General features: G+C 41.6%; 1 protein-coding gene across 50 annotated transcripts in view; it reads right to left on the bottom strand.

The window, feature by feature from the left end:
• EIF4G3 (eukaryotic translation initiation factor 4 gamma 3) overlaps positions 1 to 25,910 on the bottom strand; it is a 376,646-nt gene that overhangs the window by 92,261 nt on the left and 258,475 nt on the right. For 28 of the 50 annotated variants that reach the window (XM_089301378.1, XM_089301363.1, XM_070079133.2 and 25 more), the window contains 5 exons: positions 13,264 to 13,352; positions 9,264 to 9,510; positions 6,005 to 6,138; positions 2,649 to 2,768; positions 2,192 to 2,302 (listed from right to left, as the gene is read on the bottom strand). In XM_089301378.1, coding sequence (XP_089157504.1) covers positions 2,192 to 2,302; positions 2,649 to 2,768; positions 6,005 to 6,138; positions 9,264 to 9,510; positions 13,264 to 13,352 — 701 coding nt within the window. The remainder of the gene's footprint in view (positions 1 to 2,191; positions 2,303 to 2,648; positions 2,769 to 6,004; positions 6,139 to 9,263; positions 9,511 to 13,263; positions 13,353 to 25,910) is intronic. The other 22 variants (XM_089301376.1, XM_089301377.1, XM_089301388.1 and 19 more) reach the window with 1 other exon arrangement.

Here is a 25,910-nt window from a genome sequence, read left to right as displayed (position 1 = left end):
GAAAGGCAGAGAGATATAAAGAAGGAAAGAAGGAGGGAAAAGAGGGAGAGGGACCGAGATATGCAGAGACAGAGAGAGAGAGACAGAGACAGAGAGAGACAGACACACACACACACACACACACACGGACAAAGAGAGACACAGAGACAGAGACAGACATCTTCCATCTATTGACTCATTCCCCAAGTGCATATAACAGCCCAGGCTGGGCCAGCCAAAGCCAGGAACCAGGAACTCAATCTGGGTCTCTCACGTAGGTGGCAGAGACCCAAGTACTCAAACCATCATCAACTGTCCACCAGAGTGTGCCTGAGCAGAGAACTGGGTCAAAAGTGAAAGTGGGAGTGGACCCAGGTAGATTGATACGGGATGTAGGTGTCCCAAGCAGCATCTTACCACCGTGCCGAATGCCTAGCACCCAAAACCCCTCGACACTTCTTTTGGAGTACTTTCTGTGATGTTTATAAACAAATCACTACTAAAATATCACTTTAACTGCCAAAAAACCTGATTTAACAACAAGCATGTTTTTAAGAGATGAAACTTCCTGGGCATTTCCCATAGCTAGGCAATTCACTATACATCAAGGGATATTTATGTAATCACCAAGTTGGACAGCTGGCAAAATGATATGATGTATGAAGCCAGAAGCTATAAAATGTAGCACTATTCCTCTTTTCCCAAAATAACATTATCTTTTTTTTATATGTGAGGTATTTCTGGAGTATGACATTCCCACCTGCATCTATCAATACTCCAGGGTAAGCTGGGCAAATTAAGTGGAGAATGTCTATAAGATAGGAGGCTAATCAAATAACTACTTGCATTATGGTGTAACATACCAACATTACTTTGATAGATCATAATTTCATTTAAAAGGTATCTTTTGATACACGCCAAAGTTTCTTAGCCATAAAAAACTCATAATCTAAGGTCTCATTTCTAGTTGCATTGCTTTGAATGTACCAAAATAACTCATTTATCTGATGAATGTAGGCATACAGGCAAGTGGACGTTTGGTAAGGTTTCTTTGAAAATTCATTCTCTATTATAAATAATTTAAAAGATATAGCTTATTCTTCACTCAACAATATTTCTTTTGCTGTAATTAATTATTAGCAAACAATACATTACAAGCTAGTAATAACAAGTATAAACATATATAGAGGATGAGACACAGCAACTCATACCTTCTATGAATGACACATGAACAATATAATAATAACTACAAGTGTTGTTATCTAGCGAATAATCAAAATGATATCAACATTATTTCAAATATTTGGCAAAAGGAAGATATAAAACACTATCAAAATGAAAAGCAATACAAATGTAAATTTAAACCATCAAAAAAGGCAATAATGCTAAAAGAAAAAGGCATAAAATAGTTTCTAGAAAGCTGCTTTCTAAGACTTTCTGGTGTGGTAATTCTAGTTTTAGAAAACTAATTTAAGATTTAGAGAAAAGAGATAAAGATAAAAGATGAAGAGAAAACAGATAAAGAACAGTGTCCTACAGCAGAGGTCTGTAAGGCTCAAATTAAGGAGGTTTCTTTAGGCTTCACAAAGTCCTCAGCACTCTGTAGGCTGGCAAATATTTTCATAACTATTCAGCTCCAGGCAAGTAATCAAATAATGAATATCTACAAAGTGACATTTGTATTCTGATCATGTACAGTCTTTCTTCAAAGCAGGTTTCAAAAGTTGCCATTCTAAAAGTAAAAAAGGCGATGGGAAAATAAAGTGTCACCTTCTATAAAACATTTCCACAAGCATAAAAATAAAGTGTCCTAACAGCGTGATCCGCAAATAAACATCGAACTCCAAGCTCCTCTGGAACTCCAGATGAAGCATGCTCCATGCCATTCTAATTAGGGGAAAAGAGAGATTCACATCGTTGGCAACTTTCCCCACGCTTTCTGCAAATCTACAAAGGATGGAGTAGGCAGAGCCTGCCGAATTCTGCACAGTGCAGTGCCCCAGCATAACTCCATTGGTGATGCCACTTCCACCGCTGAAGAGCCTGCCACTGGGAGAGTAATGGCAATCTGCAGTTTACCAATACTGCAATCGTTTGTACATATCATTTGTTCACATTTTCACTTCATAACCTATAGTAAGTAAAAGAAGCAAACCAGAAACTATTATGATACCATAAATCATTTTTTTTTTTAAAAAAGGATTCAGCGCACCCCTAGAGGCAGGCTCTTCAGGGGCGGATGCGACATCGCCAGTGGAGTGCAAGCAGGGGCTTTGCTCTGTTCCAGAATTGGCAATCCATGCCTGCTCTGCACTTTGCAAATCTGTAGAAACAAAGACAAAGACAAGACCATTAGCAGAATGTCATCAGAGATCACTAGTATATCATGGCACCTCAAAACAAAACAGGAATCCTAACAAGATTAGCTCTATTTTAAAATCCATTGGCAGGTCATCTCAACCAAAAAAATTATGGAAAAACCCCAGACCTAATTATAATGCAGACCTGTTCCTTTCAAGTAGAAACAACTCAAGGATACTCTTTATTTTGCTTTTATGTTAGTATGGAAAAGACAGACTTCACCTCTTCCACTACTTCTTAATTAGACAAAGTGTCAGGGAGTCTATGATGGTTGCTAACTGAGTGGGTTAAAGGGAATTTGCACTTACAGGTACACCTCTTCCACCAGGAGTCTGCCTTCCAAAATCTGCAAAGGCTGGAGTAAAGTCTGGTCCTCGAGGTAAAATCCGAGGATCCAGAGTTCGTATTGGCAATTTAGGTTGGTTGATCTGCATGAAGAGGAATAGGAAGGCTTAACACATGCACATTCCAGAGCATTCAATGCCACAAAGATGATTCAAAAAAATTGGGGAGTAGGTAGAGGTAAAGATTTATTTATTTATTATTTATGTGAAAGGCAGAATGACAGAAATGAGAGATCTTTCATCTGCTGGTCCACTCTCCAAATTGCCCCAAAAGCCAGGGCTGGGTCAGCCTGAAGCCAGGAATTGGGACTCCATCTTGATCTCTAAAGTAGGTGGCGAGGGTCCACGTACTTGGGCTATGTGCTGCTTTCCCAGGTGCATTCCCAGGGAGCTGGATCCAAGGCACAGTAGCAAGGACTTGATCCAGAACCGAGATAATGCGATGCTGGCGTTGTATTAGCAACTGTGCCATCAATGCTGGGCTCACAGAACAAAATTTTTGAAAGTTTTACCAGCTGAAATGGTAAGCCATGGCTTCTGAACCAGCAGAAGTCCAATATGAGCTTCTCCTGGGCTCGCCTTAAGAGTCATTAGGAAGGCTGGCGCCGAGGCTCACTAGACCAATCCTCCACCTTGCTGCGCTGGGACACCAGGTTCTAGTCCCGGTCGGGGCGCCGGATTCTGTCCCAGTTGCCCCTCTTCCAGGCCAGCTCTCTGCTGTGGCCAGGGAGGGCAGTGGAGGATGGCCCAGGTGCTTGGGCCCTGCACCCCATGGAAGACCAGGATAAGTACCTGGCTCCTGCCATTGGATCAGCGTGGTGCGCCGGCCTCAGCGCCAGCCGCGGCGGCCATTGGAGGGTGAACTAACGGCAAAGGAAGACCTTTCTCTCTGTCTCTCTCTCTCACTGTCCACTCTGCCTGCCAAAAATAGATAAATAAAATAAAAAATTTAAAAAAAAAGAGTCATTAGGAAAACAATGGTTTTCAGGCACAGTGGAACCAATTAGGCCTTAAATTCCCAATGGTGGACACTCATACAATCAGTGCACTGGTTTATTAGAGACAGGACCAAGAGAATAACATAAAGCACACTACTTTAAAATTTTCTGAACTAGGGCCAGATTTGGGAATATTTCTTTTTAGGATATTTACTAAGACATTAGGTCTTGCCTATAGGTCTACTGCTGCTGTTCATTTGGGTTTTGATGCTTTCAACTTATAGTTAGTAAGGCATGTAGGCAGAATGAACAGTAAGTCTCAGATAGGTTTCGTATGTGATGAGCCATTTATAATTATACTTTGTCTTGTTAATCTGAGAAATCTGACTTTGTGTAAGCATAAAATGACTATGGACTCTCAGTTCAGGGAGAAGTCAATTAAAAGACATTCCAAGTCAGAAGGAAGCGGCAAGACTGAAAGAAATATTTTCTAAGGGGATCATCTAATTTGGTGGCTGTAACACTTGCCCTATGAAGTGGACTACAATCCACACAGCTAATCAATCATTACATAAGTACTTAAGAGAGAAGACTTAGCTATACCAAGAAAAATAAGAAGACTGTTGCTAGAAGGAAGTAAATAATGCAAAAAAGGTATGGATAAGCAACTGCTGCACATCTCTCTAAGAAGAGATATTTCATTCTATAAAATAGTGAACATCTATATTTTAATGGAGGAAAACAATCACTGTTCAAAACAAAAATTTCAAGGTTAGCTATCAACACTGGTTCACCTTTGATTTATAAGAAATTATTTGAACAGATATACAACTGACCTTATGGCTTTGAATTAATAAGCAGATGAATACTGAGTGTACGACTTTGTTAAGTGCACCATTAGATCATGTGTACAGAGGAAGGATGACCACCTCTTTTTTTTCTTTTAAAGATTTCTTTACTTTATTTGGAAGGCAGAGTTACAGAGAGACAAAAGCAGAGAGAGTTAGGTCTTCGAACCACTGGTTCACTCCCCAAATGGCCGCAATGGCTGGAGCTGTGCCAATCCGAAGCCAGGAGCTTCTTCCGGTCTCCCACATGGGTGCAGGGGCCCAAGCACTTGGGCCATCTTCTACTGCTTTCCCATGCCATAGCTGAGAGATGGATCTGAAGTGGAGCAGACAGGTTTTGAACCGGTGCCCATATGGGATGCTGGCACTGCAGGCAGCAGCTTTACCTGCTATGTCACAGCACTGGCCTGGGATGACCACCTCTTTGCACAAGACTGGAGATTTCAATCCCTTGGAAGTATCCATTGGGGGAAATTTTAAGTTACACATTATTTGAATTATGTGGATTCCTACTGAAGTTTGACCTGCTAAATACTTTTCTAGGTTCCTGAACTGTCCTGTATCACTATAATTCCATAATGAAGTTACAGAACAGTAGGAAAAGAGTTTCATATCAGTTTAGTGGCATGTTTCTCCTAACAAACACATAATTATAACCACATCACAAGGAACAGCTTTAATACAAAGTGTATTTAATAGAATTTAAAAAATCAGGGCTCATGTAGTGGCACAAAGGGATAAACTACCACCTGCAATGTGGCATCCCGTGACTGCCAGTTCACTTCCAATCCAGTTCCCTGCTAATGTGCCTGGGAAGACAGCAGAAGATAGCCTGAGTGTTTGGGTCCCTGCCACCTATGTGGTAGGCCAGGATGGAGTTCCAGGCTCCTGGCTTCTGCCTGGCTCAACCATGGCCATTGCAGCCATCAGATAATGGAAGATCTCTTTTTCTATAACTGCTTTTCAAGTACATAAATCTTTTCTAAAAATGACTACTCATGGCCGGTGCCGCGGCTCACTAAGCTAATCCTCCGCCTTGTGGTGGCGGCACACTGGGTTCTAGGCCCGGTCGGGGCGCCAGATTCTGTCCCGGTTGCCCCTCTTCCAGGCCAGCTCTCTGCTGTGGCCCAGGAGTGCAGTGGAGGATGGCCCAAGTACTTGGGCCCTGCAACCCATGGGAGACCAGGATAAGTACCTGGCTCCTGACATCGGATCAGCACAGCGCGCCGGCCATGGCGGCCATTGGAGGGTGAACCAATGGTAAAGGAAGACCTTTCTCTCTGTCTCTCTCTCTCAATCACTGTCCACTCTGCCTGTCAAAAAAAAAAAAAAAAGTAAAAAAAAATCACTACTCAAATATGGGCATCAAAATTAATCTATATTAAATGCAAAATCTAACAATGTTTAGGGAAACACTAATTATCAAACATCACATATTTTTATTTAAAAATAGCTCATACTTTAAGTATTTGCACTAATAGGTGAAATCAATTCCCACTAAAAAGACCTTGCTTTGTTGAAGCAAGCAGCTTACCTTGTCAAGAACCACGTCACTGATGGGAGGCAGGCCCTCAGGTTTTTGTATACAGGCTGGCATGAACTGGAAGTCCAGCAGAAACTCCCTGTCGTACTGCTTCTTGCCTTCAGAATCAGTAGGTTTCCAGGATTCTAGAAGAGAGATGTAAGCAGACAACAGTTTGTAGGGCATTATATACATTATACATGTGTGTGATGTGTGTGTGTATGTATCTACGCATGTATGTGTGTGTGTATATATATATATGCATATAATATAAGAATACAAAACAGATTCTGTTATTTAGTTTATCTTCTTATGGACAAACTAAATAATCAAAGGAAACACTCACCAGAAAATGTTAAATTAGATAAACTACCATTTGTACCTTCATTTTTCTGGGTATCTTTGGATAATAAAATAATCTGAATCAAACAGGCACAACTTTGTCTATGTCCATGCTATGCAATCTTTGGCAAAGGACATAGAATCATCCTCATATTAAAATAAATTACCAAGCCGTTAAATACCTTGGCAATAAGATATTTGATAATACCGTTGGCCTGATGGAAAAGCAGAAAACTGTTCACTTGGAAATGTCAGAGAAGAGAAAAAGGTAAAAGGACATGAAACACAAAACCAAATGACTTAAGATAATGAAAAGTCTAAGCAGCTACATATAGAATTTTCATACCTATCTACAGTTAAATCTTCAGAAAATAACGTGGTTGAATGCTGAGCCAACTAAATTGGGAATACATATATCTTTCTCCAAAAATCTAATTTCAATATTTAATTTCGTATGAGTGCTAAAGTAGTATTGTCATAGCACTTATTTTGTTGTTATTGTTATAGCTCTTACTACTCAATCTCATATGTATTATATAAAATTGGAAATTTTATATATAAAACTTTATTGGATAATAAAAGTAAATATTTTTTTCTTTTAATTAACAAAACTTTCATCAAAATCAGGCAGGCCCCAGATCACTTCAGGCGAGCAGAGTTTCCTAATGCGTAGATTACAGACACAGTAGACAGCTAAATGAGACCTAAATTTTAAACTTTCCCCCACTATTATTGCTGTTGAAATTTGTATGATGGGGGCAAAGGAAGTAGTCAGTCAATAACAACTAGTTTACAACTGTACTTTTTTCTTGTAAAACTGAAGGACATGGGGCTGGCATTGTGGCACAGCGGGTTAATGCCCTGGCCTGAAACACCGGCATCCCATGTGGGTACCGGTTCTAGTCCCGGTTGCTCCTCTTCTGATCCAGCTCTCTGCTATGACCTAGGAAGGCACTGGAGGATGGCCTAAGTCCTTGGGCCCCTGCACCTTTGTGAGAGACCCAGAAAAAGTTCCTGGCTCTTGACTTTGGATTGGCTCAGTTCAGGCCATTGCGGCCATTTGGGCAAAGAACCAGCGGATGGAGGACCTTTCTCTTTGTGTCTCTACCTCTCTCTGTAACTCTTTCAAATAAGTAAAAATAAATCTTTAAAAAAAAACCCTGAAGGACAAGATATGACTTACAGTCTGACAAATACCAGTAGTGTATCAATTTCCAATGGAAAGACTGGTGGAGTACTTGAAGATCTGGTTCAAGCCTAGATCTTTAAAAGAATTTTAGCCTAATGCTTTATAATAGTATGGCCTTACAATTTTACAAGGCCCATTAACAGATCTTTTCTGGTGATGAAAAGTAAGTATAACAAGGTGGCACATACAGGTGAGCAGTTTTTCAGAACTTCTTCACTGCAACTCATGGTACGAAATACGAAGATGCAAGAAAAACACATATATGAAGAGTACTTCAAAAAGTTTGTAAGAAAATGGAATTAAAAGACAAGTTTATTTTGGTGCAAAAACTTTTTGAAATCCATGCATAGTTTATTTCATAATATACATTTTTCATGACCTTTCTGAAGACTTACTAACATTTTAAATTTTATTTTGCTGTTTTTTTTTTTAATTTTTTTTTTGACAGGCAGAGTGGACAGTGAGAGACAGAGACAGAGAGAAAGGTCTTCCTTTGCCGTTGGTTCACCCTCCAATGGCCACCGTAGCTGGCCCGCTGCAGCCCGCGTACCGCACTGATCTGAAGGCAGGAGCCAGGTGCTTCCTCCTGGTCTCCCATGGGGTGCAGGCGCCCAAGCACTTGAGCCATCCTCCACTGCACTCCCGGGCCACAGCAGAGAGCTGGACTGGAAGAGGGGCAACTGGGACAGAATTCAGCGCCCTGACTGGGACTAGAACCCGGTGTGCCGGCGCCACAAGGCGGAGGATTAGCCTCGTGAGCCGCAGCGCCGGCCTTATTTTGCTTTTTAAAAATGCTGCTTATGAGCCATTAAATTAATTTCACAGCCTATTACATGTACTAAAACCAAAAATTTGAAAAACACTGGTCTAGATTACTGTTAAGGGCTGGTATCGCATACACTGCCTTGTGCAAATTTTACTTTAGATTTGGCAGATTAAGAAAAACTTTGAACCTGTCCCATACTTTTCTTTTTTTAATTTCAGAGGCAAACGAAGAGTGAGTGAGAGAGAATTTCAGAGGCAGAGAGCGAGAGAGTGAGTTCCCCCATCTACTAGTTCATTTTCCAAATGCTTGCCAAGGGTGATGGTCAAAGTCAGGAGAAGTATACTTAACCCAGGTCTCCCACATGGGTGAGCTCAATTCTTGAGCCAACACTGCTGCCTCTCAGGGTTCATGTTGGCAGGAAACTGGAACCAGGATCCAGAGCTGGGTGTTGAATTCAGGCACTTTGAAGTGGGATATGGATGTCCTAGACAGCATCTTAATGCGTAAGTCAAACACCAGCCCTTACACCCCCTACCTCCTGTTAGTGGAACTGCCTTCTCCCCCACACAGCTACACCAAATCTCTCCACAAATCTCCAAGTCAGTAATTTTTTAAATGGCATTAGGACAAAAGTTTAGTGCACTGATGGTATTGGATGGTTATACCTGAAATATCCCTTTCAATTACAATGAATACAATTAAAATTATCTTAATGACCTCCACCAGCCTAGCACCGACTGATTATCTTTGCCAGGTATGCCTCTATGCCAGCCAGTAAAGGGAGACTCCCAGCATCAGATATCATTGCCCCAACATGAACTTGCTGGCCAGTGACTGATGCTTGTTGATTTATTCATCCGTTCCTCTGTGAGGAGCCTCTTCCTTCTGTTGAGCTTTTCTGTATGAGGAGGTAATACTCATGTTTCTTTAAGGCTGCAGCAGCATGAAGGGTGAGAAGGCAGGGATAAACGTACCTGGTTTAAATGGGAATGTGACCCCGTCACCAGAACTGTCAGTGGAGCCCGAGTTAGCGTCTGCTCCTTCACCCTCAGACACACTCTCAGCACCATTGCGCACAGGCTCAGCTGCTTCTCCATTTTCTTCCACAGCTCTCGCTGTCTTTAGGTCAGAAGGATCTCTTTCAGGATGAAACCCTTGGCTCATTTTATCCTGCTCACATTCAAGTACTTTGTCAACTGAAAGCTCCTCTTCGGCTTTAGGCTAAATTGTCAGTGAACACAGAAGTTATCTATTTTTCATGTGAATAAATACAAGTGAAGACCTGTACCTACTCCTCAGAAAACAGAGGAACACATGCCACCCCAGATAACAATGTCTGTGTTTGGCACATGGTACTAAACAGTTAAGTTTTTAAAAAACAATTTCTCATTGCAGCACTTGAGATAAGGCAAACAATCAACTCCCTACAGAAATGCTTTAAAACAAGATTAATGAAATCCAAATATACCAAAGGTTAATATGGAAAGAACTGTTAATCCTTGGAACGTGATGGACAGGAAAGAATTCTAGTCAGAAGTCTAAAACAAGCACCCCAAACGTTGCCACCAAAGCTCAGCAAATATGAAAAGAAACACTGTGGTGTGTTTACGTGCTGCCCTCTGGCTGTGAAATGGAGAGTTCAGGAACAGTCTGAAATATCTAAGTCCTAGAAATCTGATGCTCTTCATTTTACAAGCAAGCTACTTGCAAATGCTCAGAGCATACAACCCAGGGAGAAATCTCGATTCTGGAGCAACAAGTCTTTTTTTTTTTTTTTAATTTGACAGGTAGAATTAGACAGTGAGAGAGACAGAGAGAGAGAGGCAGAGAGAAAGGTCTTCCTTTTCCGTTGGTTTACCCCCTAATGGCTGCTGCGGCCAGCGCGCTGTGGCCAGCGCACTGCGCTAATCCAAAGCCAGGATCCAGGTGCCTCCTCCTGGTCTCCCATGCAGGTGCAGGGCCCAAGCACTTGGGCCATCCTCCACTGCACTCCAGGGCCACAGCAGAGAGCTGGACAGGAAGAGGAGCAACTGGGACAGAATCCGGCGCCCCGACCGGGACTAGAACCCGGTGTGCCGGCGCCGCAAGGTGGAGGATTAGCCTAGTGAGCCGCGGCACCAGCCTACCAAGTCTATTTTTAAAAGGCAAAGAAGAATCAAAGTTATCCCCCAGAATGGTTTTGACCTTCATGGTGTCAAATGGCTTTCTAAGGTCCTCAAGAGCCTTCAGCATTCACCAGGGCAACATCTGTGATGAGTGTCACGGCTCGCTCTTTGTCGTGAGGACCACAGGCTCTGAAAACAATCCTTTGGAATGAGCCTTCAGAGGAAAGAGGCATCCAGCTGATAACTTCACGCTACATAAAGTCAAACACTGCGACTGGTTAGCAGAGGATCATCTAAGAGTGTTCTAACAGGGGTCACCCCAAATGATTTATGAAATTAGGTTGGGAAAAAAACCCATTTAAGTGACAAACCCTACTTTGGTATATAAGAGAAGTAATGTAACAGATATAATTCTCATAAATTTTCTCCAACCATAAATTAGATCATGGAGAAAAAACACTAAAATTTAAAATGTTATCAACAGAAACAGATGGCTTTTAGGCTGTTACTCAATAATGGAAATAAAGTATGGAATTAAACTTAGAAAAAGTAAAAAAAAATGAAATGTGGGTATGATTTTGTCTTATAAAACACTGCAGAAGGCAGGCATCTTAAATTCTGAGAGAAACAGTTTTACCAAATTTGAATATAGATCAGCAAGCAGCTTCACTTTAAAAAATATTTATTTATTTATTTGAAAGTCAGAATTACAGACAAAGGAGGAGAGACAGAGATCTTCCACCTGCTGGTTCATACCCCAAGGTGGCTGCAATACCCAGGTCTGAGCCAGGCCAAAGCCTTGAGCCAGGAGGAGCTTCAGCCAGGTCTCCCACATAGGTGGCAGGGGCCGAAGTACTTGGGCCATTTTTTGCTGCGTTTCCTAAGCCATCAGCAGGGAGCTGGATCGGAAATGAAGCAGCGGGAGTGTGACCCAGCGCCCATATGAGATGTCGGTGTCACATGTGGGAGCTTTACCTGCTATGCCACAATGTCGGCCCCCAGCTTCATTTTTCAAAATTTCATACTCTACTATTGTCTAAAATAATTTATAATGATCTTGACTATCACCTTATAATTAAGTACTGTCATCAAAAATATTTTTAATAATTTGGGTTTATAAGTATATGCATAGTACTACAGAACAGGCTAATTACATCATATAATCATACAGAATTCTTATTTCATAGCTTGCAAAAATTTGGAAAAAATGTGATTTTTAGAGAAGGAAATATATTGGGTCCCCTTCACTATACAAAAACCCATGAAAGACCATTTATTGCATATACAGAGAGACTATACCGCATAGAAATTCAATTTCTACCTGGAAAAATAAATATGAAGACTTATATCCCACAAACAACAAAACAAAATTCAGAGAACACAGAATCACTGAAGTGTTTGACGGACGTTGTTATGAAGGATACTTCAAAGGACTCAACAACAATAGCTGCCTTAAATGGTTATGACAGGTTGAAACCCCACTGAAGTAGTGTGTAGGCTTCCAACAGTTCTAAACTGATTACTGAAAAAAACCAGATTGAAGAAAAAGAGTATCTCATTGGCTGAATGGTCAAAGGTGAACCTTTCAAATGAGGAACTTGATGACAAAACTGCCTCCTAATACCCTGACATAAAAATTCATATTTCTGTGTCTACTCAAAAAGTTCTACTGGGAAATATAGCCAGTATTTATTTGTAGATTGTCTAGGGTCGCTTTTGGGTTACTATGGCAGAATTGAGGAACTGTGACATCTACTAGGACTTTCACAGGAAAAGTTTTCTGACCTCTAAGCTCAAGTAGAGGATGAATATCTGACGTACAGGAGTTGTGGCCTATCTGCTTAACACTGAACAAAACTGAGAAATCTGGCATAGCGTAATGAAACTTGAACTATCACAGAAGAAAACTAATAAAAACCAAGCTGAATCTAAAGAGAAATCAGTTTGTGAAGCTCATATAGCCATACCAGGACTGTGTGTGATTCCCCTGCCTCTGGAAGGCTATTTTATTTTCTGTAGAAGCTACATTTTCTTGTTTAGCTGCAAGGAGTGCAGCAACTATTTGGACCTCTATTACTTATGGTCAATTCCTACCCCTGATAACTACAATGAAATCATACCCAGATAACATTTTAGAGGTTGCTATGGGGCTAACTGTGACATCACACAGCATCAAAAGCATTAACAAGACAGAAAAAGTAACAAAGAAATACAACTGCCAGCTGCCTGAAGAGGGTAAGAATTCTAACTAGTTAGAGAAGTTTTATGAAGTAAATGTATTTAATGTTACTGTAGAATAATGTCTACATTTTAACATACCAAAAAAGTAGATATAAAAAAGAAAAAAGAGCTATGTACAGACTGTTTATACCACTTTCCACGTGTAAACTTCAGTACATAATACTACGGAGGTTGAGACTACAGACAAGGACATGTTATAGCAATCTTTAGTTCTGAATTTGTCCTTGTTTCTTCCTCACATTATCTCCTGGACTTGGGATGTTGTATAATATAGAAAAATCGGTGTGGCTTAGTTTAAGATGCATGGTCCGTTTGTGGAAACGTTATGTTACTAGGATGCAGACAAAAGATGACAGATTCCAGGTAAGTTTTGTGATTTCTACCAGGGATGGCTAATGGGCAGTTTTTTTAATTCTTCCTTTTTGTTTACTAGATTAGTCTTTTAATTAGATGAAACTCAAGAAAATTTCAATTAGGGTTATGAGAAGGGTTAACTGAAAGTTTGCCCTTCAGAAGAAATATTTTTGAAGATAAGACACATGTTAACCAAGTGTACACCACACCTGCCTTATGCAACCAAGGGCAGCGCAGCTCTGAGGCTGAGTTACGGAGCTCTGCTCTCCCTTACCTCCAGTTCTGCCTCTGCCATCTCCCCAGGGGTCTGGATCCGATCTTTTGGTTTCTTCCATGTCTTTGGTGCAGTGATAGCTGTTTGAGCTGAAACACAAGATGAGGCCCATTATTTGCCACTGTGAAGTCATACTAGGAAACATCAGGTCTCAAGGATTCCTATATTAAATTCAGCAGAACAAAAGACTTCACCTAGACCAAGGAGATAGTTGGATGATCAAGTGAATGACTGTGTAGATGCAGCTCAGAGATTGCTATGGCAAATATCTCAGGCACAAACTCATAGCTTTCCAATCAGCAGCCAAGGCTTCTCCTATTTTCATGGAAAAGACATACTTAGTTTTGTAAAGCAGTATATGTTGAGGATCCCTAACCTGAAAATGCAAAATTTATAGTATTTTATTTTATTTTGGATTTTCAGACTTAGGACACTCAACTGATAAAAACTAAGCAAATTTCTAATACCTGAAAAGCCCTGAAATATGAAACACTTCTGGAAGCCTTTCTGATAAGGCATATCCCACCTGTAGGTGGTGAATCTCTACATAAGAAAACTGGATTGCGAGTCAGTTCTCAACTTGGGTCCACTTCTGTTAACCAACTTGAGGTCTTAAGAAAGTTACATTTGGCTGGTGCCGCTGCTCACTTGGCTAATCCTCCGCCCACGGCACTGGTACCCCGAGTTCTAGTCCCGGTTGGGGCGCTGGATTCTGTCCCGGTGGCTCCTCTTCCAGTCCACCTCTCTGCTGTGGCATGGGAGTGCAGTGGAGGATGGCCCAAGTGCTTGGGCTCTGTACCCGCATGGGAGACCAGGAGGAAGCACCTGGCTCCTGGTTTCAGATTGGCGCAATGCGCCGGCCGTAGCGGCCATTTGGGGGGTGAACCAACAAAAGGAAGACCTTTCTCTCTGTCTCTCTCTCTCTCTCACACTAACTCTGCCTGTTAAAAAAAAAAGAAAGAAAGAAAAAAAAGAAAGTTACATTTATCCTGGCCTCCCATTACTCAGTTAGAAAATATAAGAGTGAGATCTGTTATCTAAGGTTCCTTGAAAATGTAAAGAAATATTATGCTCAAAATTCAGTTTTTTTAAACTTTTTTATACAAGAATTTTCAGATAATAAGTCTACAACATTTAGCATTCATCTCATTTCAAATTTGGCCTAACCTTTCATAGCGCTGGAGAGAAAATAAAGAAAGAAAATACAAAATTTTTACTGAATTATTCTATTTTATCAGAAATTCTAGCTGGAGCAGTAAGTTTACAAAGGACTTAAAAATTCATCTGCCGGGACCGGTGCCATGGCTCACTTGGTTAATCCTCCTCCTGCGGCACCGGCATCCCATATGGGTGACGGGTTCTAGTCCCGGTTGCTCCTCTTCCAGTCCAGCTCTCTGCTGTGGCCCGGGAGGCCAGTGGAGGATGGCCCAAGTGGTTGGGTCCCTGCACCCGCATGGGAGACCATGGCTCCTGGCTTCAGATCAGCGCAGCGCACCGGTCATAGCAGACATTTGGGGGGTGAACCAACGGAAAGAAGACCTCTCTGTCTTACTGTCTAACTTTGCCTAATTAAAAAAAAATTATCTACCTTACAAATTCCATCATATCAGTCAACATCTGAATAAAGAATTTAGAGACTATTTAACCATTGAATAGTAAATAAAAAATATTAAAGAGGATAACGTATGGGTCAATACATAGGTATGAAATATTATAGAGGGTGAGTTGCAAGAAGAGTCAAATATAGGCCACTTAACAGAAACATTTCCAAAAGTGAACATGTATGAAGTTGAAGGTTTATCATCTCATCTGAATTCTTGAAGAAATACAAGATCACTTGTTGAGACTCTGGTACAGTCTCAAATCTTTTCTGGTAGAACAGATTGTGAACACACAAAGTGTTTTTGGGAATAAGGAAAGGAAATGTTTAACAGTTTTCCTTCTCAGAATTACAGCCCTATCATTAAAAAAGTGCATATCTTTGTCTCACACATACACCTAAGCAATTCTTTTTTTAACTTTCCCCTCAGGGACTATAACAAAGAAGACCACATGAGACCAGCTTTTAGTTTTCCTCTGTGGCCTGCTAAAGGCACACCATTTTCTTAAAGTCTAGACACTGTGGGGGTTTAAATCTGCCATGGCCTCACAGACTTCTACTATGTATGTTGTATGTCTGCTTTATATGCAACCTCCAAAAGTACTTGTGATTTTAATTCTGCCTAAAGAAGCCTCCTCCTGGTAAGAGCAAAAATCTTATAGAAACATTCTATTATTTTTAAATATAAAGACAAAAAAAGTATACTGTGAATTCCTAATTTTTGCAAATGTTCAGATGACTGGAAAAAAATTACTTGTTTTATCCTCATAACTCATTTATATTAAATGACTAATGTATCAATTTGGAAAAATATTAAGGACAGATGTAAATTTAATCATTAGGTTTTAGAAAGATTTTTTTAATTAAAAAGATTGATTTATTTGAAAGGCAGAGTAACAGTAAGAGAGGGAGGGGAAGAGAGAGAGAAAAACAATCTTCAATCTACAGATTCACTGGTTCATTCCCCAAATGCCCACATCAGCCAGGTCTCTAGGCCAGGAGCCAGGAACTCCATCCCAGTCTCTCACGTGGGTGCCCGGGACCCAAAAACGTGGGCCACCTTCTGGTGACTTCCTAGGTGCCCTAGCTGGAAGCTGGAATGGAAGCATAGCAGTCAGAACTCAGACTGGCAATCTGATACGGGATGCCAGCGTTCAAGCAGTGGCTTAACTGCTGCACCACCTCACTGGCCCCGAGTACGAGTTTTTGGTCCTCTCTGCAAAGGTTATAGAATTTATGTCAAGGATTCCATCCAGTTAGGAACACAGCCATTTTCAACTCTTACGCCATGTATGGAATACAGACCCTACAAAATTGTGCCACATCAAGCTAGTAATGATTTTATTTTGATTCAAAAAGAAAGAACACAGCAGTTATATTTTTATGCTATCTGTACGATATATGATGGGACAGGCATTCAGCCTAATGGTTAGGATACCTGCATTAAATATCATAGTAGCTGGATTTAATATCCAGCTCTGACTCCTGACTCCAGCATCCTGCTAATGAAAATGCTGAAGGAAGTGATAACAACACAACTGCTACCCACATGGGAGACCTGGATGAGTTTTCAGCTCCCAGCCTTGGCCTGACCCAGTAATGACCATTGCAGGCATTTGGGGAGTGAGGGAGTGGATGGGATTTTTCTCTGTGCTGTGAGAAAGGGAGAGACAGACAGAGACAGAGACAGAGACAGAGAGAGAGAGACAGAGAGATCAAGACATCTCCATAGATAGAAGACTTTTTCTTTTACATTGTATTCAGGCTGTACTGCTGTGCTGTTGCTACTCTTGCAAATTAACAGCTAACAACTACCTGTACAACTTAGGAGATAACCACTGAATTTGGAAAAAAAGGGCTAGGGCGAACACAGAAGACTCACACATTTACTGGTTTTTATAAAACTCATATATGTTTTAACTCATTTTTATTATTAATTTGACAGCAAGAGAGAGAGAGACAGATAGATGGATGGACAAAGCTCCTCTCTGCGGTTCATTTCTATAGTGTGTATGATGGTAGTCAGGGACAGGACTGATGTGGGCCGAAGTCAGGAGATGGAAACTCAATCCAGGTCTCCAATGCGGGTGGCAGAAGTCCAATCACTGGAGCTACCTACCATCTGCTGCCTCCTAGATTTCGCATTAGCAGAATCTGGAACCAAAGGTAAGAGCCAGAAGCTAGTGCTGTGGTGTAGTACACTAAGGATTCACCTGTGGTGAAAGCATCCCATATGGGCACTGGTTTATATTCCGGCTGCTCCTCTTCCAATCCAGCTCTGTGCTATGGCCTGGAAAAGCAGTAAAAGATGGCCCAAGTCCTTGGGCCCTGCACCCAATGGAGACCCAGAAGCTCCTGGCTCCTGGCTTTGGATCGGCCCAGGTCTGTCATTGCAGCCATTTGGGGAGTGAACCAGCAGATGGAAGACCTTTCTGTCTTTCCTTCTGTCTGTAGCTCAACTTGTCAAATAAATAAATAAATCTTAAAAAAAGAAGGGTATACTGATATAGGGCATGAGTATCTTAGCCAACATCCTAACTACTATGCTAATACCCCACCCACTCCCCTTTAACTCCCCCACCTATCCAACTTTGTGCATTTTTAAAAATTAGAATGCTGAGAAAAATTTTTATGTGAAGTGGGGATTTTACACAGATAGAACAGTCAAGAGTAGTTCAAAGATTTAGTGCGTCCTGAGGAACTACTCTGTGAAACATCAGAGATCTAGAATACTCAATCTCATTTCCTTTACAAAACATCAGTTCTTAAACTCCATCCCTGTTAGTCTAAAATCCTGACTCTGAGAGATGTCAAAATTGTTACATAGTGAGTCAAAGAATAACAAACATTACTGCTATCATGGCACATTACCCCCTTATCTAGATTAGTATTTTTTCTAATCATAAAAAGTAAGACATACGCATTGAAGAATACCTATAAAATACAAACAGAAAGCTGGAGAAACAAAACTATGTGTGTCATCTCTGAGATATGAACATTCCTTCCTGGCATTTAAAAAGGACAACTGCATATCATGTATTTCACAATTTTTTCTGACTGAACTTTAAACAAGAATTTAAAATTTAATAATTGTTTTATCTGATAGTAGCACCTCTGTGGGAAACACAGATGAAGCTCCAGGCTCCTGGCTTTGGCCTGGGAACCAGCAGCTGGAAGATCTCTCTACCCCTCTCTTTCTCTGTCATTCTGCCTTTCAAATAAATCTTTTAAAAAAAGAGACATAAATGAAAATAATTTGAAAGCAAACAAGTCATAGAGAGATAGTTAAAAAGATATAACAGGCGGCCAGCACCAAGGCTCAATAGGCTAATTCTCCGCCTGTGGCGCCGGCACACCAGGTTCTAGTCCTGGTCGGGGCGCCAGATTCTGTCCCAGTTGCCCCTCTTCCAGCCCAGCTCTCTGCTATGGCCCAAGTCCTTGGGCCCTGCACCCGCATGGGAGACTAGGAGAAGCACCTGGCTCCTGGCTTCAGATCAGCGCGATGTGCCGGCCGCAGTGCACTGGCTGCAGTGGCCATTGGAGGGTGAAACAACGGTAAAGGAAGACCTTTCTCTCTGTCTCTCTCTCTCTGTCTACTCTGCCTGTCCAAAAAAAAAAAAAAAAAAGATATAACACGCAATGAAGCACTACAAAAGAGCTAAAAGTACATGAGCAACAACAAATTGTCTTGTCTGATCTTTAAAAGTCCTCACTGAGGTGGTGTTAAACTGATTCAGTTTCATATCGAGTGACAGGGGCCAAGTCATTGCACCAATGCCTACAAGCTACTTCATGCAGAAAGGATCTGTTGTCTGGCCAATGAGATTCAACTAATGATATCGAACTGCCCCTTTAAGTTCCTGGTTTCTCAGCAAAGCTACTAACCATGGTATCTCTGTTTGCCTGACTGATTCCAAGCTGTCCAACCAGAACTTGCCTGGACAACATCCCTGTGTGTTAGCCCCGGCTCATCTAACTCATAAAGCTCCTCCCAAGCCCCTGCTGGGCAGGCAGATTTGAGTCATTGTTCCTGCCTCTGTCTGGTCAATAACAGAGCCTTTCTCCTACCAAAAGACTGGCATCACAGCCTGAGCTGGGGAGCAAGGGGCAGCAAATCTACCCACCTTGTTCTGTAACATTAGGATTTTTAAAAAGACATTGGGAGGCATATGTTGTGGTGCAGCAGGTTAAGTGTCTGCTTCGGATGCCTGCATCCCATACTGGAGGGCCAATTCAAGTTTCCATGTCACCAAGGTAATGTCACCCAGGCACCTGGCTCATGTAACTACCTGCTGTCATTAAGATATGTGAAGCTTCACTTTTCATTTGTTAAACTAATTAATACAAATGGTCACCCACATTTCGAAGATAATTTAGGATGTTGCCTGTTAAAATCCTGTTATATGAGGGCAAGTTATCATTACACTGAATAAGAACACACATGTAATGGATTTATAAGAGATTTCTTTCAATTGGACTTTTTTAGTGCTCATTGCAGTCTTGTTAATGTTTATTCAATAATACAACTGTTTTCTTTCTTTTCCACATTTGTGCAGAGAATATTCTTGGTTGGCAAGATATTTCTTTACTCAGCAATTAAGTGCCTGAGTGAGCAGACAAGCTGAAAACTTGATGGCATAATAGCCAGGCAAGAGACCCATGATCATGAAAAGTCTCCCTCTAACTCTCCATTCTTTTAGAATGCCACATGAATTCCCTATTAATGTGTCCAGAGTCTGGATGTCAGGAATTAAGTTGACACAAAACTAAAATAAAGGACACTTCACTGTGGGTGAGGGAAGGGCCCCAAGTGCATTGTCATAGGGTTGTTCATAAACAGAGTAGAATGTTCCAACCATGGAACTTTTACCAGGAATTCTCTCCTGTTTAACAGCCAGTCTTAACTCCTCCTCACTCACTCCTGACATTTTCACTGTACTTGTTTCCTCTTTGAGAGCCTATAAACTGGCACCAAATCATTCTGACTGCATTGAGCTTTGTCCCTCTAGCTCTACTTTCTGTTCCATTCCCTTTTAACTTTCTACTCATTGGAATTTAGGAAAAATGTGATGATTTCGCTAAGAAATTGGAGCAGCACAAAGGAGAAACTCAGGTGAGAAAAGGGCAAGTTTTACAATGAAGATGTAAATGCACAGACAAAAACTAATGATGGTGATAAAACAGTAAGAATGATGGGTCATTGAGAGATGTCAGCCAAAAGAAAAACTATAGAGTAAGTCTGTCGGATTTTCCCCAGCATCTTTTAGGGGTTGCTATTTGAAATGTATGAGGGCTGGCGCTGTGGTGTAGCGGGTAAAGCTGCTGCCTGCAATGCCAGCATCCCATATGGACGCTGGTTTAAGTCCCTGTTGCTCTACTTCCAATCCAGCTTTCTGCTATGGCCTGGGAAAGCTGTGGAAGATGGTCCAAGAACTTGGGCCCCTGCACACACATGGGAGACCTGGAAGAAGCTCCTGGCTCTGGATCGGCATAACTCCAGCCGTTGTGGCCATCAGGGGAGTGAACAGTGGATGGAAGACTTTTTTCTATGTCTTTGCCTCTCTTGGTCTGTAACTCTTTCAAATAAATAAATAAATCTTAAAAAAAAAAAATAGAAATGTATGTTGGGCTTAATAAGTATGCTTCCTATTGTATCTTTTTTTTAAGATTATTATTTATTTATTTTAAAGGCAGGGTTACAGAGAGAGGCAGAGGCAGAGGCAGAGAGAGAGAGATCTTTTATTCATTAGTTTACTCCCCAAATGCCTATTACAGCAAGGCTTGGCCAGGCTGAGGCTAGCAGCCCAGACTCCATCTGAGTCTCCCATGTAGCTGGCAGGGACCCAAGTACTCGAACCATCAAATGCTGACACCCAGGATGCATCAGCAGGAAGTTGGGCTGTGACTGAGTAGCTGGCACTACCATATGATTGGCACCGGCACTTCCCTAACTTGCTGCGCCACAACGGCTCCCCCATGTCTTCATTTCTGAACCCGATGACTGTGAAACTTCATATGTCCTAAGCAACTTTGCAGATGTGATAAAATTAAGGGTTTTGAGGTGAGGTGACTACTATCTTGAATGAATCCCATGCTCCAATGTATTCAGAAGTGTCCTTACAGAGAACGGAGGAGGCAGGAGAACTAGAGCTGAGCGTGCTCGGCTGCTGCCTTTGAAAGACATGAAGGGGCCCAGGAATGCAGGGAGTCTCTGAGATGGAAAAGGCAAAGAAACAGATTGTCATGGCACCTAGAGAAGACAGACAGGCCTACTGATGATACCTTGATTTCAGCTCAGGGGAAGCTATTTGAGACTTCTGCCCTCTAAAAATGTAAGATAATAAACTTGTGTTGTTTTAGCCACTAAGTTTGTGGTGACGGATGAACAACAGCAACACAAAATGAATGCAAGAAATACCTGACCAATTTTGATATGTTAGGTTTTCATTTTCATTGAGTTCAAGATGCTTTATAAATTTCTTTTTGATTTTTGTTTTATCTTTCAATGTTTTCTTTCTAAATATTTTGGGGGTTTTCTGGAGATTTTTCTCAGTGAGTTCTAATTTCACTGCACTTTGGTCACAGAACATACCTACTTTAATCAGAATCCTTTTAAACTTAGTAACACTTGTTGTATGAACCACAGTATGGTTTACCTAGGTAAATCTGCCATGTGCAGTTAAAAATAATGCACTAGCATGTTAGTTAAATGCCAGTTAGGTCAAATTGACTGTGCTGTTTCAGTATTCTTTTTATTTATTTATTTATTTATTTTATTTATTGGAAAGAGTTACAGGGAGAGGTAGAGACAGAAAGCGAGGTCTTCCATCCGCTGGTTCACTCCCCAGAAGGCCGTAATGGCCAGAGCTGCACCGATCTGAAGCCAGGAGCCAGAAGCTTCTTCCAGGTCTCCTACTGCTTTCCCAGGTCATACCAGAGAGCTGGATCAGAAGAGGAGCAGCCGGGACTCGAACCGGCGCCCATATGGGATGCCAGCACTTCAGCACTTCAGGCCAGGGCTTTAACCCGCTGCACCACAGCACCAGCCACAGTATTCCTTTTTTTTTTTTTTTTTTTTTTTTTAAGATTTATTTATTTATTTTAAAGTCGGAGATAGAGAGAGAAGGAGGGAAAGAGATATCTTCCATCTGCTGGTTCATTTCTCAAATGGCTGCAATGGCCAGAGCTGGGACAATCTGAAGCCAGCAGCCAGGAGCTTCTTCTGGGTCTCCCATGCGGGTGCAGGGGCCTAAGCACTTGGGCCACCTTCTGCTGCTTTTCCAGGTGCATTAGCAGGAAGCTGGTCAGAGTGGAGCAGCCAGGACTCGAACTGGCAGCCACATGGGATGATGACATTGCAGGCAGAGGCTTCACCCACTATACCATAGCGTGGGCCCCTGTACCAGTACTTTATATCTTTACTTGTTTTCTTTTTCTTTTTTTAAGATTTATTTTATTTATTTGAAAGAGTTACAGAGAGAGGCAGAGACAGAGAGAGAGGTCTTCCATCCTCTGGTTCACTCCCCAGAGGGCCGCAATGGCCGGAGCTGTGCTGATCCGAAGCCAGGAGCCTCTTCCGGGTCTCTCGCATAGGTGCAGGGACCCAAAGACTTGGGCTATCTTCTACTGCTTTCCCAGGTCATAGCAGAGAGCTGGATTGGAAGAGGAGGAGCAGTCGGGACTTGAACCAGTGCCCTTATGGGATGCCGGCGCTTCAAGCCATGGCGTTAACCCGCTGTGCCACAGTGCTGGTCCCTTTAGTTGTTTTCTATTAACTGAGTCTATCAATACTGTGTTTTCCAGTTATATTAATTATTAGTCTCTACTTTATGAATATATGTATTATAGTAATCACACTTAAAACTACTTAATGACTTCTCTGCTAATTCTAGTAACTATGTCAACTGCAATTTGGTTTCAATTGGTTTATTTTCTTCTCAGTATAGGTTGTATTTTTTTATGGTTCACCGGGTGAATTTTGCCAAGTAGCAGAGGAGGAAACAAAATCAATCCTGCATGTACTTTCCCAGAGTATGGAACAGAAGGGGAATACTTACTCACCCTGTGAGGTCAGTACTACCCAGACACCCTAACATGAAATTACCAGAAAACCTGCATCCCTAATAAATTTACATGCTTAAAAGAAAAAAAAGCTAAATAAAATAAATTCTACAATATAAATAATAATATATCCTGATCAAGGTTTATTGCAGGAAAGCTAAGTTAGTTTCATATTCAAGTATCAAATACCAAATTATTAGTTAATAAACCAACAAGAAAAAAAGAAAAGCATAGATTGTATTAGTAGTTGCAGGAAAAGCATTCAACAAAACCCAATATACTTGTATATTCGTCACTAAGGAACCTCTCAGCAAACTAGGAATAAAAAAGAAATTCCTCAAGTAGGCAAATAAAAAACTTATAGCTATGATCATACATAATGGTAAAAGACTGCATGCTTTCTCCCTGGGATCAGGAGCAGGACACAAATACTATTTCTATTTAATACTGTACTAGAATTCTTATCTAGTACAGTTAAGTCAAGAAAAAGAAATAAAAGGCCCATTCAGTGAGAAGTAACACAGATAAGGTGTCTCTGTAAGAAAGCTAACAGGGTGGGTATGGCAGCACAGCAGGTTAAGCCACCACTTCAGAAGCCCGTGTCCCACATCAGAGTGCTGGTTTGTCTTGGCTACTCTGCTTTGGATCTAGCTTCCTGCTAATGAATCTTGTAAGACAACAGTGGCTCAAGTGCTTGGGCTCTTGCCACTCTGGGGAGACCAGGATGACGTTCCAGATTCCTGGCCTCTTCCCTCACCTCCCTGTAACTGCAGTGTTTATCTTGCTTTGCCTTTCAAGTCTGCAGAAAAGGCAAAAGAAAAAAATATACTAATCAAACTGAAAAATTATCAACACATCATGGTTGGTGATTAAACAAGAGTCAACAGAATAGAATGTATAAAGCTTGTTCTCTGCCAGAAACTTGACTCCTATTGACAAGAGTAGGAAGTTGGGACAATTATCTTTTTTAAATTACTTTTAACAAGAGCTAATTGGCCAGTGCTGCGGCTCACTAGGCTAATCCTCCGCCTTGCAGCGCCGGCACACTGGGTTCTAGTCCAGGTCGGGGCGCTGGATTCTGTCCCGGTTGCCCCTCTTCCAGGCCAGCTCTCTGCTGTGGCCAGGGAGTGCAGTGGAGGATGGCCCAAGTACTTGGGCCCTGCACCCCATGGGAGACCAGGAGAAGCACCTGGCTCCTGGCTCCTGCCATCGGATCAGCGCGGTGCGCTGGCCACAGCGTGCCAGCCACGGCGGCCATTGGAGGGTGAACCAACGGCAAAAGGAAGACCTTTCTCTCTGTCTCTGTCTCACTGTCCACTCTGCCTGTCAAAAAACAACACAAAATAAGAGCTAATAGAATTCTAAGTGAAGCATGCTTTAAAATTCCTATAATTTGTATGGTAGACTCTCTTACTGATCAGAATTATTTGATTCTCATTCTGCTTCATTTCCTATTCTAACCAAAACATGGATCGGAATCTTGGGGCTTCCCCTTATAAAATCCTCAAAGTCCTGATGTATAGCTGAGATTCAAACATGTCTTAGACATTTTTGCTACAACTCTTTAGTTACTCCGGAAATATTGCCTTTAGGATGATGGTATCTTGATCGTAAATCATTAATCCTTCATTTATGCAGGAAATTAAAAGTTCCAATATTATTTTCAAAACATTTCCTGTGAATATATTTTAATAATAAAGTTTATGTGAGAAGGAACAAAAGATAAAGAGAGAGCACACATGATCCCATCTGCCAGTTTACTCCCCAAATGCCCATGACAGCCACGACTGGGCCAGGCTGAAGTGTAGAGCTTGGAACTCAATCCTGGTCTCCCCACTCAATGCTGGTCTTCCACATGGGAGCAGGGATCTAAGTACTTCAGCCATCAGCTCTGCTTCCCAGGGTGCACATTAGCAGAAAGCTGGAATTGGGAGTGGAGCCAGGACGCAAACTCAGGTACTCCAATATGGAATGCAGACATCCCAAAAAGCAGGTTAGTTGGTAGACCAACTGACTATGTGTAGATACATTATATCAATTTATATAAACACACAAATATATGTTTTATATAGATTTATATAAGGTATCCTATGTAAATATACACTGAGCGACAGAGAGAGGGAGAGATCCATCTTCCATTCACTGTTTGACTCCCAAGATGGCCACAATGGCCCCCAGCGAGCGAGCAAGCGAGCAAAACTGAGAGATTTCCCATCTGCTAGTTTACTCCCCAAGTGGCCTCAACAGCAAGGGATGGGCCAGGCTGAAGCCAGAAGCCTTGAATTCCATTCAGGTCTCCCACGTGGGTGGTAGGAATCCAGATTCTCTGGTCATCATCCACTGCCCTTCCAGATTCATTGGCAGGTAGAGTAGCCAGCACTTGAACCAGCACTTCAATGTGGACTGTGGGTGTCCCAAGTGGCAGTTTAACTGGCTGTACCACAATGCCTGCCCTTTATAAATGTATTTTAGTAACAGTTTGCCTCTCTGTGGCTCCTCCAAACATAACTCATTCAAACAGATATATTTTATGTGATAGGTATGTTTAGAAAAAGATGTCTAATTTATGCTTAGGTGAATTTAAATTAATGTCAAGAATGTTAAGAATGAATTATGGGGGCTGGTGCTGTGGTATATATAGGTTTAAACCTCCACCTACAGAGCTGGCATCTCACTTGGATGCTGGTGTGAGTCCCGCTGCTCCACTTCTGATCCAGCTCTCTGCTATGGTCTGGGAAATCACTGGAAGATGGCCCAAGTCTGTGGGCCCCTGCAGCAATGTGGGAGACCCAGAAGAAGTCTGGCTCCTGGCTTCACTTATTGACCCAGCTCTGGCTGTTTCAGCCATTTGGGGAGTGAACCATGGATGGAAGACCTTTCTCTGTGTCTCTTCCTCTCTAACTCTACATCTCAAATAAATAAATATCTTTAAAAGGGGGGGGGGATGAATTATGTGACCTACACTTGATCTTAGTCAAAAGTCCGA

This window comes from Oryctolagus cuniculus, chromosome 7 (genome assembly GCF_051225735.1).
Source record: "Oryctolagus cuniculus isolate XC-2025 breed Fujian yellow rabbit chromosome 7, ASM5122573v1, whole genome shotgun sequence".
Taxonomy (NCBI): Eukaryota; Metazoa; Chordata; class Mammalia; order Lagomorpha; family Leporidae; genus Oryctolagus; species Oryctolagus cuniculus.
Note: the sequence above shows the minus strand (reverse complement) of the source record. Positions and strands in the feature narration are given on the sequence as shown.